The sequence below is a fragment of the Podarcis erhardii genome, assembly GCF_964252035.2.
Source record: "Podarcis erhardii genome assembly, chromosome: 14".
NCBI classification, from domain to species: Eukaryota; Metazoa; Chordata; class Lepidosauria; order Squamata; family Lacertidae; genus Podarcis; species Podarcis erhardii.
The window spans coordinates 45,335,790-45,356,239 of NC_138503.1; the positions used below are offsets into that span (position 1 = coordinate 45,335,790).

Below are 20,450 nucleotides of genomic sequence, written 5' to 3' on the forward strand. Positions count from 1 at the left end.
TATTGGAACAAGGAGTGCCTATTGCAAATATTCTATTTCGGAAGAAGGCTTGTATATTAAGCTTTTCTTCAGCCTGTTTCCCAGCTGGGCAGTCTGAATAAAGGCAGGCACCACTTATGTTCTAAGACGTAAAACAAATGAAATACAAAAAAAGAGGTTGTGGGTAAGTAGTCCTTAGTAGGCTGTCCTTTTCATTTAGTCACTGGGGGAAAAAGATGGCTCAACAAGTTCAATGTGGTTTCAGGCAAAACTCGGCCCTCACATTTAAAAAGGTGCTGCTGGCTCACTGTCCGCTAAGGAATGCCAAATGTCCTTTGGTGCATCTGTTGGCATAATGTCCTTTTTCACCACACTGGAGAGAGGACAAAAAAAATGAAGCTATTAAAATGCAGGAAGTTAAAAGCTTCGAATAAAAACATTAGCATGAATGCAAATGATAAGCACGGAACCTATTTTTCTTCCTAAAGTACTCCCAAGGTTGGAAGTCAATAGTTTATATATGATTGAAACTTTGAATTGGTGCCTTTCCCTGTGGTGCTGCTTTCGGAAGTGGTTGGTATCCCTGTTGAAAGCAGTGACAACAGAGTAAGATGCCAAATGTTAAACAGCACTAAATTTAATCTATGGCTTTAAGTAATGTTCATTTGCAACCTCAGCTTGAATTTGGTACTGTTCAAAGCCACATCAGGTAACAAGTGGGCATGCCTTGGTCCAATCAGCCTGGCAGGGCAAATCAGGACCATCAGCCAGAAAATTGTCATTGCTGATATAGATAGAGGGGAATTCTTTACCCATCCTGTCACACATACTTTGGGAGACAGATAATTGTATCTGGGTAAGTTTTTTACTTGAGAACTATGGAATTCAACTTTGTTGCCTTCCATTGCAACAACTTCCAGAGGTGTAGCGATATTAACAAAGGTGTTTTCACAAAGGTGTAAGCAGGTACCCAAGACAGAGATGAGTTTCCTTATTCAATACCTATCCATTGCTTTGCTGCTTCATACTCTTACATATTCCTTTTTAGATTATCCCTGCAATTAAAGGACTGTCTTCTTAAACATTACAGTAGAGTGCTTGGAAGTTTTAGGTGCTTATATGTAATAATGCAAAGTAGTGCAAGTCCCTAAATCCCATTATTTTTCAAAGTAGGCTGAAACAACACTCTCCGCTTGGATGTATGAAAATAAAATGCAACTATGTTTATTTCACTTTCAAAACTCAGGATTTGGGGTGCAGAGTTTTAAGATTCCCCAGACTATCCTTGCCCCTACAAACTGCAGGCTTCAGCTTACCTTATAACAGGTGACCTGTTCCAATGGCCGAGGACCCCTGTTCCCCATGCTGTTGTTTTGAGACTGCATAACTCCAATGACCTGTGGGGTCCTCTGTTGGTTGGGAGAAGAGTTCTGACTCGTTAACTGGATGAGGGATGATGACCTCTGTAGTGGTGGATTGTTATTTTGCTGAGAGGGGGAAAAGCAGCCCACACATTGATCAATTCAGAAAAAAAGTACTATAGCCCTGAACCATGATTGAAATGCAACTACCCCCAAGAATGTTTCTTTTTGCCAAGGCTTCTACAAATGCAGTATGTAACATCCAACCTTCAGACAGCAAAAAATTCCCACAGTATCTGACTAGAGAATGGAACACCAATGGTGCATAAAAAGATATACCCTTCAAATAAAAAAAGAAGTTCCTCTCAATGATTTCACAATGGTGCTTTGCGATTTCTATTCTCTGAAGGATATAAACTGTATATTTGGTGTTCAACTATTTCAACAACCTTAACCCTCTGGCATTCAGAAGATGCTGCAGAAGTCTGTAGATTTAACTGGGGTACTGCATACCTTTTGTTGTGGCTGTGTTGGTGGAGGCAGTGGTGGTTGCTCTGTGGTTCCCATGGGAAGTTCAAATCGAGGGCTAATTTAAAAAGAAAGTGTACATAAGGAAACATACAAAGATTAAATTGACCCTCAAACCAGTGACACCTCCCCCTTACAGCTTCAGAGTTCATACTTGTTCTGAGCAACAGAAAATAATTCCTCTCCATGTTACATTTTGCTGCTTGAATACAGAAACTACAGCAATGAGAAAGTATTTTCTACATACAGCGATAGTACAGGAAGGAGAAACAGATTCTCCCCAACCAAACCATTCAGAGGTCAGTAACCAACAACCAGAGCAGCTTGAGGAAGAGCCCACCCTCAAGGCTAAAGAAGCATGAGGTACTTTCTCCTTCAGCCAAATTGAGAGAAGCTTACAGGGCTAACACCTTGAGACAACTTTTGGGGACAAGCCATACCCCATGCTGCTAGGGAAAGTCAAAACTCTGGGATACTGTCAACCTGACAATATCTTCCCATTTTCAAGTATGATAGCAAAACACCCTGAGCAAAACCTGAACTCTGTGCAAGCCTGCCTTATTGGGAAGCCACAAGCCTCAGTAGGTTAAGAAATATATTTGTGAAATGCAGTAATCATTTCCCAAGACCATTTCACTTCCATGTGTTTTCTGACAGTGAAGGAGGGCCTAATCCTACACTGGATCTCCTCCCAGCTGTTCCAGAAGGCAGGGCCAAGCTTTGAGACCTTCAAGTGTACAAGAGGCCCTTCCCATATGGATCGTATCTTAGCTCCAGAAAACAGGGCATTGACGGGGCTCTGCAGAACTTTCTTTCCTCAACCTTTCCCAACTTTCTGGCTTCTAAATCTCCCATGTCTTTCTCTCTTACTACTATGGAGCTTATTCAGAAATGGGTTTAAAATGTTTTCTTCAACCCGAAAAAGAAGAGTCCAGCACTTTCTCATCACTCATTTGAGGAATATTCTGACCACAGAACCAGCCTAAAAGATTTCCAGGCTACATTTGAATGGCAGAGGGCATGGTGGATGAACCTGTGACACTTGTGAATGAGCCTGGGGCAACTTTCAAAGAAATTAATATATGCAAGTGTATGATATAGAAGTTATGATGTATAAGGTTAAAGGGGAAACATAAAAGAGCAGAAATAATCCTGGAGCATACTCACTGCATGAATTTGCAAGTGGGGCCCTCTGGACAGAAGCCTACCAGATAATTCACACATATAACACGTCGAGTATGTCTGTGCCTACAGAGGGGGCCTGCAATAAAAGATTTTATGGTTATATCTGTTATATGCAAACACAGGAAACATTCAGGATACACAAGGCTTGCTGTATACACACAAAGCCGAGCCAACCAAGGCTACCTGTGATTTCTGACCATTCAAGCTACAAGGATTGTGCATTTTCAGAGACTTTCTCACTACCACAAATAGAAATTTCCCAGAAATGAAGACAAATTCTTAAGCAGCCAACTCTTATGCCAGACATCAGGGATTGGACTCTCCCAAGATGCAAGGTGTTGCAGCTTCACATTATGGTCGCAAAGCAAATATATGTTGGAAGTCAACACAGATGCAGGCTAGCAAGCTACACAGCCATCAGCACAAATATGAGGTATACATACCGTGTTTACAAAAACCTCTGTCATACCAAGGGCAATCTTTGATCTTAGATTCTGGGTCAATGTGCAAGAATGGGCATTCCTTGTTGCTGCATTCCCCTGCAGTAGACAAACACCCACTTTACTGGACCAACCAAGAGAGAAAGAGCATTGTGCATCAGCATCAGGATCAAACAGTTTTCCCAGAACAATGTTACAGCATCAGGAAAAACTTGAATGCATATCTTTTGCTATCACAAGAATCTTGGCTTTCTAGAATCTTGGCTTTCTTCTGGTAGTGTAAACCTTCTCTAGCCAGATAAATAAAGATTCTAAAAAGTTAAGCATAAAGAGTCATATTCAGAATGAAGACAATTTAAGGTTTTTACTTATGTTATACTAAATCACCTCCTGCCAACCTAGCAGTTCGAAGGCACGTCAAAGTGCAAGTAGATAAATAGGTACCGCTCCGGCGGGAAGGTAAACGGCGTTTCCGTGTGCTGCTCTGGTTTGCCAGAAGCGGCTTAGTCATGCTGGCCACATGACCCGGAAGCTGTACGCCGGCTCCCTCGGCCAATAAAGTGAGGTGAGCGCCGCAACCCCAGAGTTGGCCACGACTAGACCTAATGGTCAGGGGTCCCTTTACCTTTACTAAATCACCACAAAGTTGGTGTCACTTAGATCATTTATTCACTTCAAGTGCAACCCAAAACAAATAAGGCATATAAAAATTATGGAATTCACAGTACGTTATGGACAGCACAGCACTTCATGTAACAATGATAACTAAAAGTGCAAATTTTCAAACAGAACTACTCAATATACAACCATATGCCCACGCTCAAGGGTTATACACATTTTTGATTATTTTGTCCTATAAACACTTGGGAAGAGAAATTCCAAATTGCACCAGACAGCATAATAAAATACAGAATTTAATGTTCACTGCAAGTTAAGTTTAGCTCAAAAACCAGCTCCTATTGGTGAGAACTGCAAGGTAACTTATCTTGTTCCCTTGTGTTACTGCCAATCCTAATACACGGCCCCAAAATGTGTGAAGCAGTATGATTTCACATGACCCAAACTACAACTCAAGGCTGATGTGTCTATGGAGACCTAGGACAGTACAGTATAGCAACCAAAATATGGAATTACAAATGTAGTAAGAATTTACTTCTAAACCACTGGTTCTTGCCGAGGTGAGGCAACCAACCTTTAAATAAAAGACAATAGAAAAGGTATTGCTCCAATAGGACAGGCCCACTAACCATTGGTTAGCAATGAACTGCAAGTTAGAAAGATTGCTCTGATTGAACAGTAGAGCAAAGCTTTTATAGAGTTCTACACACATAGCCATACATCATAAAACATCAAGCAAACATCAAAGGATGTAAAATGTCAGGCTCCACTGTGTTAGCAACTTCCCTTCATTCAGCTTTTGCACTTATCGCACAGTTGCCTTGACAACCAGGCCTTCAGAAAGGAACTATGACATTCCATTCCCACATGGCCTAGGAAAGCTTCAAGGAGATGCTAGTTTAACACTCCAGTGCTAACTTAAAACTGTCCTAGCAAAACATTCTGACCAGCTGCAAAAAAATACTCCAGGGTCAGATAAGCATGGAATGCAGTGATTCAGTGGTTTACACAATGTGGGAGATGTGGGATGTAAACACAGGAGCAGTCAATGACAACATTCCTAGAGTGTACATGTTAGAACATGGGGAGGGATGTCTGTCCAGCAAGCAGGTAAACTTCCTGGGGACGGACTTCCTCCGCATGTGACCAGAGGTGGGTGTGGCCTCACCTGTGCAGGTAATGATAAAAGCACAGGGCAGGCAGCCACTCTCTCTCTTGTCTCTTGCCTCTTGCCTCTCTGCCATCTTCATCTTCTGAAGGAGCAACATGCCCTCTTGGCTCCCAGCCAAGAGAGGACAGTACTATCTTGCTACAAGATAGATTCTAAGTGCATGTAACCTTTTTAAGCCTGCCTACCTTCTGGGATCATATTGTGAACAGAACGTGAGTAAACTCTTTTATACTTTTATAAAGACTGTGTCGTGTCTTGTATTTTAAGAGGGAACAAAGGGGAAATTACCAGAGTAATTATTATAGAGGTTCTAGCGAACCTGTGCAAGCGTTACCGTTGCGAACTTAAAGGGGAATGTCTATAAACTCTGCTGATATTTTGGGAACTTGTTAGCACAAGTTGGATAAGGATATAATTAGTCAATATATCCTCTCCTGCACCCCAGAACATTCCCACAAAGGGTTATTGGCCCCAGTATTGCATATTTCTGCGTATTTTTGAAGGATTGCGTTGGATTGTGATTTTGAGTTGAGTAGTATTTTTCTGAGTTAACTTCCTGGTAAGCACATGGTCCTTTGTTCCATTGTGCAGTGGGGATTAAGCACCCCCCCTTCCCTCAGAGTTCACAGTGACCCAAGGCAGTGAAGAATTGTTTTGCATTTTTGAGATTTTTGAGATTTTGATTTTAAAATTTTGAGAAATTTTGAAATTTTGAAGAATTTTCAAATTTTTGGATTTTAAGATGGCTAGAGCAGCTTTTGATAGTGATGCAAAGCTAGGAATGCCTGTGCTGAATGAACACAATTTCATACACTGGAAGCAGCGCTTGATAGCATGTTTAGATTATAAGCACATTTTGGAAGCTTTAAACCCTCAACCTACGGGATCGTCTGAGGAAGCTTTAGCCAAGATAAGTGCTTGGAAACGCATGAACAGCGAAGCTAGACACATAATTTTGAGTGGACTTCGTGATGAGCAGCTATCATTAATAAATAGTACAGATGATGCATCTCAAATCTTAAGAGATATTGAGCGCGTGTATGGAGAATCTAGCATAAACTGCTTCAGAAACTTGGTGTGTAAATTAACCAGAGTGAGGATGAATTCAAAAGAGGAATTCACAGAGCACATCAACAAGTTCACTGAGATTATTCAGAGAATTGATTTGACTCCCAAAGCTTTTGATGAAGATACAAAGATAGCATTTTTGTTATCATCACTTGGACCACGCTTTAGCGCATTTGTAAGTTTGATGGATCATAGACAAGGTCTGACTTTTAAAGACTTGATTGGTTATTTAAAAGAAGAATGCAGAGATAGAGCTGAATCTCCAGTGAGAAATGCTAGAAGCAAGGACAGCAGTTATGCATCTAGGCAATGTACAAAGTCCAAAGAGATGCCTAAGAAAGTGATTTGTTTCAATTGTAACAAAGAAGGACACATTGCAAAGAATTGCAAGGCTCCTAAAGCCAAGAAACCCCACCCCTTTCAGCCAAAAGGGGAAAAGAAGGGGAAATGCGAATGCACATGGCTACTGCAAGAAAGGAATTTAGCTGTCCAGAATCGTGAAAATAGACGTAATAAATGGATAATTGATTCAGGTGCCAGCTCACATTTTTCATATAAAAAGGACTATTTTAATGAGATAAATGATGAAGAAGGATCTGAAATTGAAATTGCAGATGGGAACATTGTTAAAGCAAAAGGTGCAGGTTCCATGAGTCTGAAATGCAATATAAACAATGAATGCATTGAGAACACAATCTCTAGAGTTTTGTATGTTCCAGAGCTGAGCTGCAATTTAATCAGCGTGTCCACACTGGACAAGAAAGGTTTCCAGATCACATTTGGAAATGGAGAATGCAAGGTGACTAGAAATGGCAAAGTGTTTGCTCAAGCAGAGCTAATCAATGGTGTTGTCAGGGAACTGCCATCGGAGAGACAGGTAGTGGACAGGCTACAGGAAAATAGGAGAGAATCTGCGGTAGAAGAGGGAACCAGCAGGGGGAGTGCAGGAGTCACAGCGGAGGGGAGGCTCTGGGATGCTTCCAGTGAGAGTAGTGGAGAGGTAACGGGACCCCCGTTGGGAACGCCCACCCTTCGCCGGAAACTGTCACGCAGAGAGTCTCGAAAGCGCATGTCTGTCAAAGAGCTTTTATGTTGGCGTAAATTCCGTAGACGCCCACTGTCAGATTCTACCAGCGACTGACGGAGTCATGCTTTGGGGGCTCCGTTAGTGCATCGGTTTGGATGACCAGCCAAACCCCAGAGGGATCAAGCTTTTACGCACAAGCAGCACACTATCCCACCACAGCAATCTGACAGTCTTTGAAAGCAGCTTGTGCAAGCAGAAGGCATCATGAGCGAACCATCCGGAACCGGAGGAGCAGGAGCGGGAGCTGGCGCAGATCCAAGCCTGGAACAAAGGTACAGGGCGTTGGAGGTCCAGCTGGCACTGCAAACGGCGAGGCTCGAGGAGAGGAGGGCTCAAGATGCAGATAAGGGGAAGACCACCCCACTTGCCAGACGGGTGCCTGGACTGGTGCAGAAATTTGGGGGGGATCCCCGGAACTATCAAGCCTTTAGGACAGAGATGCAATATGCACTCAATCTACTGTTTGATGACTTCCCCGACGAGAACTCTAGAGTGGCGTACGTGATTGGCCATCTAGAGGGAGGGGCGAGGGACTGGGTTCGGCCCCTGATGGCAGCCAATAATGAAATCTTAAAGGACACAATGAAGTTTTTCCGCGCCATGGACTTGATGTTTTCCAGCGAGATCGAGCAGGGAGTGGTGCGCAGGCAGTTAATGGCGTGTAAACAGGGGAGCCGATCTGTACGTGAGTACTGGACTGAGTTCACCATGCTGATTCATAGACTTGGGTGGGACCTTGCTAGTGAACCTATTCAAATGCTGTTTGAAGAAGGTCTCTCTCCGGCAGTGAAAGATGAACTTTCCCGGGCGCCTAGGGCGGAGTCTATGGATCAGCTGACTAAATCAGCGCTGTCCATTGGGGCACGCCAGGAAGCTAGAGCTATGGAAAAGCGGGAAGGAAAGGGGGAACGTTGGAAGGACTTCCGCATTCCAGAGATTCCGGAGCAGCCTTTCCCGCCAGCAGAGCCGATGGAACTTGGAACAGCGCGCGCGCGCGCAGTTTCAAACACCAGTGAAGGGCGGAAGAAGGAGGGAAAGAGCGGCAAGAGATGCTATCTCTGCCAACAGCCAGGTCACTTTGCCAGAGTCTGTCCGCAAAGGAAGGAATGGCAAGGGATGGCGGGAACTGTTGGGGGGAAGGAGGAAGAAGAAATCACGGAGCCAGTAAAAGCCAACGCCTGGTTGCCAACATCAGGGCACAGCAGCCAGGCCAGGGAGTAATGAATGTGCCCACGCCGGAACCTCCAAGACCAGCGCTTGTGATAGAGGTGTTGCTGGAACTGGCAAACGGACACCCACTGAAGATAAAGGCGCTATTGGATTCAGGTAGCTCATGTAATTTCATGAGCAAAGAGTTTGCAGCTGCACACCAAATACAGACTATCCCATTGAGTAAGCCTTTGCAGGTTACCACGATTGATGGGAGGGAGCTGTTGGGAGGAGAAGTGAGCCAACAGACTGTACCAATGATAATGAGGGTGGCACGACACACCGAACTGATAGCGTTTAACGTAGCCACCTTGGGAGGAGCTCCTATTATCTTGGGTATGAGCTGGCTGGCGCTACACGATCCGCTAGTAGGCTGGCATCAGAGAGTGGTTTCCTTTGGATCAGCACATTGCCTAGAACACTGCAAGGAGGGAGAGGCTCAGGCAGGCGCCAGGGGCACTCTAGCAGGGATGGAAGTGATGGACAAAGGGAGGGTGCCACCACAATACGCTGACTTGCTTGACGTATTCAGCGAAAAAGAAGCAGATAAACTGCCCCCGCACAGACCCTTTGATTGTCAAATTACCTTACTCCCAGGAGCACAATTGCCAGTGGGCAAGCTGTATGCAATGTCAGACAGTGAGATGCAGGAGTTAAGGGAGTTCATTGACAAGAATCTCAAGCGAGGTTTCATCAGAGAGTCACGAGCGGTGGGGGGCAGCCCAGTGTTCTTTGTGGACAAAAAAAACACAGGCAAGCCCAGGCTTGTATGTGATTTCAGGGCCCTAAATGCAGTGTCAGAACCAGTGACTTTCCCTATGCCCAGAATTGATGACATTCTAACACGGGTGAGAAAAGGGAAAATTTTTACCAAGCTGGACCTTAGGGGGGCATATAACTTGATACGTGTGAGAAAGGGGGATGAGTGGAAGACCACTATGTTCACCCCCTTGGGGGCCTTTGAGTACACCGTTATGCCTTTCGGATTACAAGGGGGCTCCGCCTGTTTTCAATCATTCATGAATCACGTCCTGGGGCCACTGCTCTACAAGAACTGCGTAGCGTTCTTAGATGACGTTCTGGTGTACTCAGACAATGAGGAGCAGCATGTGCGAGATGTAAGAGAGGTACTGAGCAAGCTGCGAGAAAACCGGCTGTGGGTGAAACTGGAGAAGTGTCAGTTTCATACCAAGGAGGTGGAATTCCTGGGGTACCGGTTGTCTGACAAGGGATTGGCCATGGATCCCAGCAAGGTTCAAGCGGTACTGGAATGGAAAACACCAAAGACCAAGAAGGACGTGCAAAGGTTCCTGGGCTTCGGAAACTTCTATAGGAAGTTCATCAAAAACTTTGCCCATTTAACAGCGCCCATCACGGATTGTCTTAGTAGCAAAAAGAAATTTGTTTGGACGGGAGAAGCGCAACAAGCGTTCGAACGCTTAAAGCAGGCGTTTGCGTCGGAAGAGCAACTCTTGCACGTGGATCTACAACAACCAATGAGAGTGGAGACTGACGCGTCAGACCGAGCGGTGGGGGCCGTTCTTCTCCAGCCGGGAAAAGATACGTCTGAATGGAGACCGTGTGCATTCTTCTCGCGGAAGTTGAACAAATCAGAGAGGAACTACACAGTGTACGACCGAGAACTGCTCGCCATTCATGAAGCATTCCGGAAATGGCGGCACTTGCTGATTGGGGCGCAGCACAAGGTTCAAGTCCGAACTGACCACAAAAATCTGGAATACTGGAGAACAGCCCGAGTGCTGAACCAGAGACAAGTGAGATGGGCCCAGGAGTTCTCCAAATTCCACTTTGAGATTCGTTACGTGCCCGGCTCCGAGAACGTGAGGGCGGACGCTCTTTCCAGGAAACCTGAGTACTTAGAGGGGGAGGGAGCGCCTGAGGCAAGGCATGTAATCCCTGAAGACCGCTGGGTGTGTGGGGCGGCATTGGTGGGGCAGAGGGAACTGATAGAGGGTACGGAGAACGATGAATACGCCCAAGAGAAACTCAGAGAGCTCCGGAGGACAGAGGAGAACACAGGGGGGTTCGAAGAAAAGAACGGGGCGTTGTATTACAAAGGGGCACTGTACATACCCGACGGGGAACTGAGGGGCAGAGTACTCAAGCAGTTGCATGACAGCCCCACAGCGGGACATTTTGGACAGCACAAAACCATGTGGTTGGTTACCAGGGAGTTTTGGTGGCCCAAGGTGAGGGAGGACGTACGGGAATATGTCAGGGGTTGCGACAGGTGCCAGCGAGCGAAAGGAGAGAGGGTGGCGCCAGCGGGGCTATTACAACCCTTACCCACGCCCGAAAGGCCATGGGAGGCAGTATCCATAGATTTTATGACGGACCTGCCAAAATCCAAAGGCAAAACAGCTGTCATGGTGGTGGTAGATCAATTAACCAAGATGTGTCATTTTATAGCTTGTTCACATGCAGTCACAGCGGAGGAAACCGCCAAGTTGTTTGTAGAACATATTTTCAAGTTGCATGGCGCCCCCTTGAGGGTGGTCAGCGACAGAGGGAAACAATTTACTTCCAGGTTCTGGAGGAAACTTATGAGCTTACTGCACGTAGAACTCAATTTCTCAACTGCCCGGCACCCAGAAACCAATGGGCAAGCGGAAAGGGCAAATGGGGTTTTACAACAATACCTGAGGTGTTATGTAAAAGACAGAGAAAATGATTGGGTGGATAAGTTACCTCTAGCAGAATTTGCCTACAACAACGCGGAGAACGTGTCCACAGGGATGAGTCCCTTCCTGGCAAATTATGGGTGTCACCCCCGGGCATTCCCAGGAGAGGGAGGGGAGAGGTGGAGCGTGCCGGCGGCGGAATATTTTTTTGAAGAGATGGAGGCGATCCACCGTCAGCTTCAACTTAACTTAGAGAAAGCCAAGGAAGAATATAAGAAGCAAGCAGACAGAAATAGGAGGGAAGGTGAAACTATAAGGGTGGGGGACCGGGTGTGGTTGTCCACCCAAGGGCTACCGTTCAAGGGCGGGAGTAAGAAATTGAGGCCCAAAAGATTGGGACCCTTTGAGGTCATACAGCAGGTCAACCCAGTGGCATTCAAACTCAGGCTGCCCAGTCACATGAAATTACACCCAGTATTTCACAGGTCATTACTGTCGCCGTACCGAGAGGGACGCGAGTGGGGGGAGCGTGAGAGAGAGGCCACCCAAACGCCCGTGATAGAAGAGAGAGAGCGCGACATGAACGTGGCAGGAATCATTGATTCCAGGTGGAAGGGGAATCAGGTGGAATATCTGGTAGAATGGGAGGGGGAAGCAGAGTCGGAAAACACTTGGGTACCAGCAGAGGTAGTCAATGACGAGGTTTTAATAGAAACATTTCATCAGCGTTTCCCAAGAAAACCGCAACCCGTGGCTCGATTTAGAAGGGAACACTTTGGGACCACCGATGAGGAAGGAGAGTTTGAAGGGTTCCCAGAGTCAGGGGTGGGTGAAGAAGCCGACTCCGACGAAGAAGAGGAAGACGGGGAGAGAGACGGTACGCCGTGGCTGGAAGTGTTAGAATCCTCGGACGACGAGGAGAGTTCCTTCAGGGGCTTTCCGCCCTCACCGCCAGTGGGAGAGGAGGCGGGAGGGGGTGAAGGGGGCCCTGGGGGGGAGGTGGATGTCAGGGAACTGCCATCGGAGAGACAGGTAGTGGACAGGCTACAGGAAAATAGGAGAGAATCTGCGGTAGAAGAGGGAACCAGCAGGGGGAGTGCAGGAGTCACAGCGGAGGGGAGGCTCTGGGATGCTTCCAGTGAGAGTAGTGGAGAGGTAACGGGACCCCCGTTGGGAACGCCCACCCTTCGCCGGAAACTGTCACGCAGAGAGTCTCGAAAGCGCATGTCTGTCAAAGAGCTTTTATGTTGGCGTAAATTCCGTAGACGCCCACTGTCAGATTCTACCAGCGACTGACGGAGTCATGCTTTGGGGGCTCCGTTAGTGCATCGGTTTGGATGACCAGCCAAACCCCAGAGGGATCAAGCTTTTACGCACAAGCAGCACACTATCCCACCACAGGTGTATATGAGCTTGATCTTTCAGAGAATCAGTCTGCAAAAGTGGCACATTCCAGCCAGAAGGATGAAGCAGATCTGGACCTGTGGCACAGAAGGCTTGGACATAGAGACACCAACGTCATTCTGGATCTACAGAAAAGAGATCTTGTAAGAGGTTTGCAGGTAAAGCAGAGCAACAAAGCTCCAGCAAAGTGCATAAGCTGTATTACTGAGAAGGCTGTAAAACCTTCATTTCCATGTTGTGCAGAACAAAGAAGCAACAAAGTGCTTGACATAGTGCACACTGACATATGTGGACCCATGAATGTTCCCTCACTGGGAAAGAATAGATATATTTTAATATTTCTGGATGACTTTTCAAGATTTTGTGTTGTGTATTTCCTCAAAGAGAAGAGTGAGACAGTGGACAAGCTCCAGGAATACATTGCCATGGTCAAGAATAAATTCCAAAGAGCTCCAGCTGTGCTAATGAGCGACAATGGAGGTGAGTACTGCTCAAATGAAATGCAGGCTCTCCTGGCCAAGGAAGGAATTGCACATGTAACCACAATTCCTTACACACCACAGCAGAATGCCATAGCTGAGAGAAAGTTTAGGTCCATTATGGACATGACAAGGTGCATGCTAAAGGATGCATGTTTGCCACAGAAGCTGTGGGCCGAAGGAGTGTACACATCGGTCTATTTGCAGAATAGACTGCCAACTAAAGGTGCAGAGCGCACACCATTTGAACTTTGGCATGGGAAAGCTCCCAATCTGTCGCACATACGTGTGTTTGGAAGTCCGTGTTACTTCCACGTGCCCAAGGAACACAGACACAAGCTTGACTCCAGGGCAAAAGCAGGTATCCTGGTGGGATACGCCTCTGGAGGCAAAGGATATAGAATTATGGACTTACAAACTGGTAAGACAAATGCATACCATGCGGTTTATGTTGATGAATATGGAAAGGTAGACACTAAGAACACTGTTGTGGATTCTTCAGATGAGTCAGAAAGGACTCAAGAGTTTGTATATTTCCCTTTGAGACCCCACAAAGTACTAATCTGCCTTCGAGTGTTACAGCGCCCCCTACAGGCGACGCACCAGAAGACGCAGAGGACCAGAACCCTGGCGGCACCAGAGACGAAGATGAGGACTCAGATGGGGACGTGCCTGCGTTGGAGGAGGATGAGGAAGCTGATGCGGTCGCAGAACCAGAGGTCAGGCGCTCGTCCAGAACCAACAAAGGTGTCCCACCATTACGGTTGTCCTACTTTGCAGGGTCGGCGTTTCCACAAGAACCTTCCACTTGGGAAGAGATACAGGAGATGCCAGCTGCAGAAGCCAGTCTCTGGAGGAAGGCCGCGCAGGAGGAGATGGATGCACTGCATCAGAACAAGACCTGGACACTCACTGAGCTGCCTCCCGGTAAGAAGGCCATTGGCAGTAAATGGGTTTTCAAGGTTAAGAAGGGGTCAGAAGGAGAAGTGCAGCGCTACAAAGCTAGACTTGTAGCACAGGGATTTTCACAGCGTTTTGGTGAAGATTATGATGAAGTTTTTGCACCAACCGTGAGGTACAGCAGCGTAAGAATGCTTTTAAGCATTGCAGCCTCCAAGAAAATGAGAGTGAAACACATAGACATTGCTACCGCTTTTCTACATGGGCAGATTTCTGAAGAAATTTATATGAAACAGCCCAAAGGTTTTGTGAAACCACATGAGGCACATTTAGTGTGCAAACTGCAGAAAGGACTTTATGGACTTAAACAGGCTGCTAGAGCCTGGAACCAGAAGTTGCATAAAATGCTGACGCAACTTGGGTACAAGCAAGGCGACGCTGACAAGTGCTTGTACAGTAAGTCAAATAATGGACAATTCTCATATATCTTAGCATTTGTTGATGACCTGATTATTGCCACAGCAAGTGAGAAAGACTATACACAGATAGTAAAACACCTTAGCAAAGAGGTGGAGGTCAAGGAGCTAGGAGATGTCCAGTACTACCTCGGGATCCAGGTGGAAAGAGAAGAGGACGGCTCATTTCTTCTCAGCCAAAGACAGAAGATCCACGAGCTAATTGAGCACATGCAGATGCAAGACGCACATCCAGTCGCTACACCGATGGCTACTGACTTCCTGAAGAATCAGGAGGATTCGAAGCAGTTGCCAGACAACAACGACTACAGGTCGGCGATTGGTAAACTTTTGTATTTAGTTACCACATGTAGACCTGACTTAGCTAATGCTGTGGGGATTCTTAGCAGAAAAGTGAATTCTCCCACTGAGCATGATTGGGCAGGTGTAAAGAGGGTGGTGCGATATTTGAAGGGTACCATGAATTGTAAATTAAGGTTACCAGCCGTCAGAGACCCTAAGTTGGTTGGGTATACTGATGCGGATTGGGCTGGGGATAATGCTGATTATAAATCAACAAGTGGTCATGTTTTCATGTTTGGTGATGGACCTGTTTCATGGGGCAGTTATAAACAGAGCTGTGTAGCATTATCTTCCACAGAATCAGAATACGTTGCAGCAACAGAAGCCTGCAGAGAGATCGCCTGGCTTGATCAACTCATAAAGGACTTTGGGTTGGTGAGAAAAGGGCCTGTCAGCTTGCTAGAGGACAATCAAAGTTGCCTGAAGCTGACGCAGAGTGAGAAGTTCCTGGCCAGAACAAAACACATTGGGGTTAAGTACCACTACATACGCCAGATGATCCAGGATGGACTTGTGGAACTATCCTACTGCAGCACCCAAGAGATGACTGCTGACATCCTGACGAAACCCCTACCAAGAGAGAGTTTCCAGAATCTACGTGTCAAGCTGGGACTCTGGGTGGTTGAATAAAGTTGTTTATGTTTTGTATAATGTTGTATTGCCTGAGAAGGGGTATGTGGGATGTAAACACAGGAGCAGTCAATGACAACATTCCTAGAGTGTACATGTTAGAACATGGGGAGGGATGTCTGTCCAGCAAGCAGGTAAACTTCCTGGGGACGGACTTCCTCCGCATGTGACCAGAGGTGGGTGTGGCCTCACCTGTGCAGGTAATGATAAAAGCACAGGGCAGGCAGCCACTCTCTCTCTTGTCTCTTGCCTCTTTGCCATCTTCATCTTCTGAAGGAGCAACATGCCCTCTTGGCTCCCAGCCAAGAGAGGACAGTACTATCTTGCTACAAGATAGATTCTAAGTGCATGTAACCTTTTTAAGCCTGCCTACCTTCTGGGATCATATTGTGAACAGAACGTGAGTAAACTCTTTTATACTTTTATAAAGACTGTGTCGTGTCTTGTATTTTAAGAGGGAACAAAGGGGAAATTACCAGAGTAATTATTATAGAGGTTCTAGCGAACCTGTGCAAGCGTTACCGTTGCGAACTTAAAGGGGAATGTCTATAAACTCTGCTGATATTTTGGGAACTTGTTAGCACAAGTTGGATAAGGATATAATTAGTCAATATATCCTCTCCTGCACCCCAGAACATTCCCACAGGAGATACGCATGAGAGTTACACAATGCAGGAACACCAGGATCGAATTATTCATTGGTACATTCTATATAGAGAATAAGTGCCATTGGATAAATACATAAAACAGCTACAGCAAAATCTGTATCAAGAATCTAATATCAAAATTTATACATCACAAAGTTGCAAACTTCTGTCATCAGTGGGTGGTGTTAGGCAAGCATCTCCTCGTGGAATTGTAATATAGTACTGACCTTAATTTATGGAGCTATTGTAAGGATTGCTGAGACAATATACGTGAAGTACCCTCAACATTTTAAAGTGCTTCATAAATGTCTATTTGTATTGAGTGACTTCCTCTGTACAAGGCAAGCCTTCACAGTACCAGTAAAACTCACGCAGATACCATATTTCCTCTTACCATATTTTGAGTAAAAATAACACTCTGGCATCTTAGTCATGTCATATTCATGCAAGAATTCACACTGGTCACCCTTCTTGCACAGCCCTCGTAGCCAGTGTTTGCAAACCACTGTCTTTTCGCCACTGATGTGCCGGAAGGGACACATTCCTCCTATTGTGCAGAAAACAAGAGATAAAAGAAAGGCTCTTTAACACACACCCCATCTGAATTATGGGTACAAAGCATCAATGCAGGTATTACAATTTTCCTTTAGGTCAAAGAAACATGTTTGGCTCACAGAGCATATTTGTTCATAGATAATATATGCAGAAGGGACGCGGGTGGCACTGTGGGTTAAAGCACAGAGCCTAGGACTTGCCGATCAGAAGGTTGGCGGTTCAAATCCCCGCGACAGGGTGAGCTCCCGTTGCTCGGTCCCTGCTCCTGCCAATCTAGCAGTTCGAAAGCATGTCAAAGTGCAAGTAGATAAATAGGTACCGCTCTGGCGGGAAGGTAAACAGTGTTTCCGTGCGCTACTCTGATTCGCCAGAAGCAGCTTAGTCATGCTGGCCACATGACCCGGAAGCTGTATGCCGGCTCCCTCAGCCAGTAAAGCGAGATGAGCGCCGCAACCCCAGAGTCGGCCATGACTGGACCTAATAGTCAGGGGTCCCTTTACCCTTTAATATATGCAGAACTAACATGGTAGAAACAACTTCTTCCCTCATAGAGTCTTCTAGGCAGATAGGATGACGAAGAGATGTCAAAATGAAAGGAGGGTCCATGAACAGAAAATCATGTCTTCTCAAAAAATCATAGGAGTTGGAAACCACAAGATCCTAATGTATTACTTTTATTCTGACACCTCAGTTTGTAAGTCAATGGGGTCAAAAAAGTGGTTTTGTTGTACCAGGGACTGATAGTTTCATTGGAGGCCCTTTAGTTCTACAAAGTTTTGTACATCTTATGTCCACATACCTAACAAACTTCCTTGTTTCTCTGTCAAGTGCTACGTACACTGATGCAGTATATAAATAAAGACTAACTACTGATTCATAATAAAGGACTGTGGTTTATTAATTGGCTTTGCTTCATCTTTTTCTAGCACAGCAATTTGCAGGTGTGGCTTACCTTTTCCACAGGCCGCTTTTAAAAAAAAGTCACAGACAGCTGCACCCGATTCTGTGGAAAAAGAGATTCACAATGAAGCTCCCTATATCCCACACCTCTGTAGTTTCAACAGTTGCATTACTAAAATGAAATACAAATTAATCACTCAAGTCTTCAGATGGAAATTTACCCAGTATCATCTAATGAATTTATGGCTGAGCACATAGTCCATATTCAGATTGTCACAGCACTGACAGGAACTGCTGGGGCAACATACACAGTGTTCCTGAGCCTCTCATAGCTATGTAACAAGTAGAAATCCAGAAAAGGTTTTCCTAGCATTTCTTCCCTTAGCCTGAGAATGTTTTGGATAACTTGAAAGCCCACATGCACCATGAAGAGAAGTTTGTACTAAGCTGGCTACCTATTTTGTTCACCCAAAGCTTGCCTGTTTTGAATTCTCTAAAGTGTTATATAAATGTTAGCCGTTATTATTATGCTTCCTACTGCGGCTTTGGGGGCAAGTAAATAAGTTATTATTTTTGAAGGCATTTTTGATGCAGTTTTATGGAAATTTTACAGCTGTGACTATACTATTTTATGGATCCACTTTTTTCCTTTTAAAAAAATATTTCCTTTGCACTTTAGCAACTGACTTCTCAAATATCGTTTTAATCCTACAAAGCTGCATCTTTGCTTTTACTCACTAGTCTACCACCACCATCAATTTATCAGTCAACAGGCCAAAATTAAAACCATACAATGCATCCTTTTATTACGTACAGAGTAAAACACAAAGTATGACATAAGTGTGATTGATGGAGGGCACTATCAACAGCAACTAGTCATTTATTTATTGATTAAAAGATTTATATACAGCTATAGCATTAAAAATAGCAAAGTGGCTTATATAATTTATATACATAATAACACACAAAAATTAGAATCGGAGACTCATCGACTAATTATGGAAATATGTATTCTTAATTGCCTATGTAAGCCTGGTGGAACATTCTCAGCTGGTGTTTAAAAGTTGAAACAGAAAGCAGCTGATGAAGCTCTACTGGCAGAGTATTGCACAGGACCAATGACACTAAAGACCATAATTTGTGTCAATGTCAAATGAGCCTCACCAACTCAAGGGTAGGGCAGGCAGCTAACAACACTCCTGCAGATGATCTGAAGGAATGAGTTGGGATATAAGTGCTCAGGCAGTCCTGAAGGCACTCTGGATCTCAGTTCTTCAGGGCTTTGTAAATGTATACAATGAACCTGACTCAGTAGATGGGCAGCCAGCACAGATTTTTTAATAATGATGTTGCATGTTGGCCAGGTGGTCCTGTCAGCAGTCTGGCCATTCTATTCTGCATCAGCTGGAGCCTCTGGACAGACCCACAAAAAATACAGTGGTACCGCGGGTTAAGAACTTAATTTGTTCCAGAGGTCTGTTCTTAACCTGAAACTGTTCTTAACCTGAAGCACCACTTTAGCTAATGGGGCCTCCTGCTGCCGCTGCACAATTTCTGTTCTCATCCTGAAGCAAAGTTCTTAACCCGAGGTAATATTTCTGGGTTAGAGGAGTCTGTAACCTGAAGCGTATGTAACCTGAAGTGTATGTAACCCGAGGTACCACTGTACACTTGCAGTAATCCAGTATTGAGAGTACCGCCACATAGTTATGATGGCTACATGGAATTTCTGGAATCAAGAGTCAGCGTATCAGAGTCATTTTCTACGGAACAATAGGAAGAGAAAGCTGTTGCTTTCATGCGCTACTGGGGTTTTTTCCAGTGGAATCTGGGTAGCTGCTACCGGAGGCAGGAAACCAGACTACACAGGACCTTTCGCCTGCTCCAACAGGGCTCTTCCTACATTGGGGTTACAAGTAGGTTCACTTTCCCCCCTTTTAAATAAATTTGATTCATATTTTAATCCATCCGTCTTCTCTTCAGTGACTCACAGGGCAAACGTACACCGCCTTCCTCAAAAATAAGCCCTGCCAAATTCAACAGGACCTATCCCTGAAAGTAGAAGTTTCTTCTGGGGCGGGGAGGGGGGTTATTCCAAAATGTGTTTTTGTGGGATCGTAAACCACACAACTGATACAATTTATTGAGATAACACTTAAATCCCACTGAGACTCTGAAAGAAGATTTAAAAACAAAACCAAACCCCTCAAAACCTAGGTGCAGCAGCAAAAATTATACGACGTCCGCATGGAACAAGGATTGCTCTGGCTCCCTTCCGTGACGTGTCCTGCAAGTTAACACCTCCCTCAAAGGCCCCTATTCAGTATATTGGAAATAATAATAATAATAATAATAATTGCAATGTATGCCTCTGCCTCCCTCTCCCTCCATCTTCAATTCCACCGGGAAGAACAGATGGGGGGGGGGGCAAATCTGGGTCTGCGGCCCTCCCTGACCTCCCTCCCTCCGCCGCCCCCTCGCGTACTGTCCATGCCCGGGAAGGGCAGCGGCTGCGCCCCGAGCTGCTGCTCCACCGCGATCTCCAGGTCGAACTTGATGTGATCCACGCTGGCGATTAGTTCCTGCATGGCGGCGGCGGCGGCGGCGGCTGTGCGTTCGAGGGAGGCAAGGAAGCGAAGTATCTCCGCTCCCCTCGAGGCGCTTCGGCTCTGAGGGAAAACTGAGGTAAAACCAAAGGGCGGGGCGAGCGAGGAGCCTAACGCTTGTGTGCGCGCGCGAGTAAGAGGGACACCAGCTCCCTCCAATCCGAACGCGACGGGCCTTCGCGAGGGATGCTGGGAGCTGCGGGACTTGCGCACGCGCATCCGC

The 20,450-nt window shown here is 45.6% G+C and overlaps 2 protein-coding genes across 2 annotated transcripts in view; one reads left to right on the forward strand and one right to left on the reverse strand.

The window, feature by feature from the left end:
* On the reverse strand, positions 1-20,244 carry CPSF4 (cleavage and polyadenylation specific factor 4). Its single transcript, XM_081840056.1, has 8 exons — positions 20,107-20,244; positions 17,674-17,724; positions 16,561-16,713; positions 3,497-3,592; positions 3,036-3,129; positions 1,854-1,926; positions 1,296-1,466; positions 1-352 (listed from the first exon to the last, which is right to left on the reverse strand). Exons 1-8 carry the CDS (start codon positions 20,207-20,209, stop codon positions 284-286), a joined length of 810 nt encoding a protein of 269 aa, XP_081696182.1. The 5' UTR covers positions 20,210-20,244; the 3' UTR covers positions 1-283.
* PTCD1 (pentatricopeptide repeat domain 1) overlaps positions 20,209-20,450 on the forward strand; it is a 15,056-nt gene continuing 14,814 nt past the window's right edge. The window contains exon 1 of the mRNA XM_081839734.1: positions 20,209-20,306. The gene's annotated coding sequence lies outside the window, so the exon portion shown is untranslated. The remainder of the gene's footprint in view (positions 20,307-20,450) is intronic.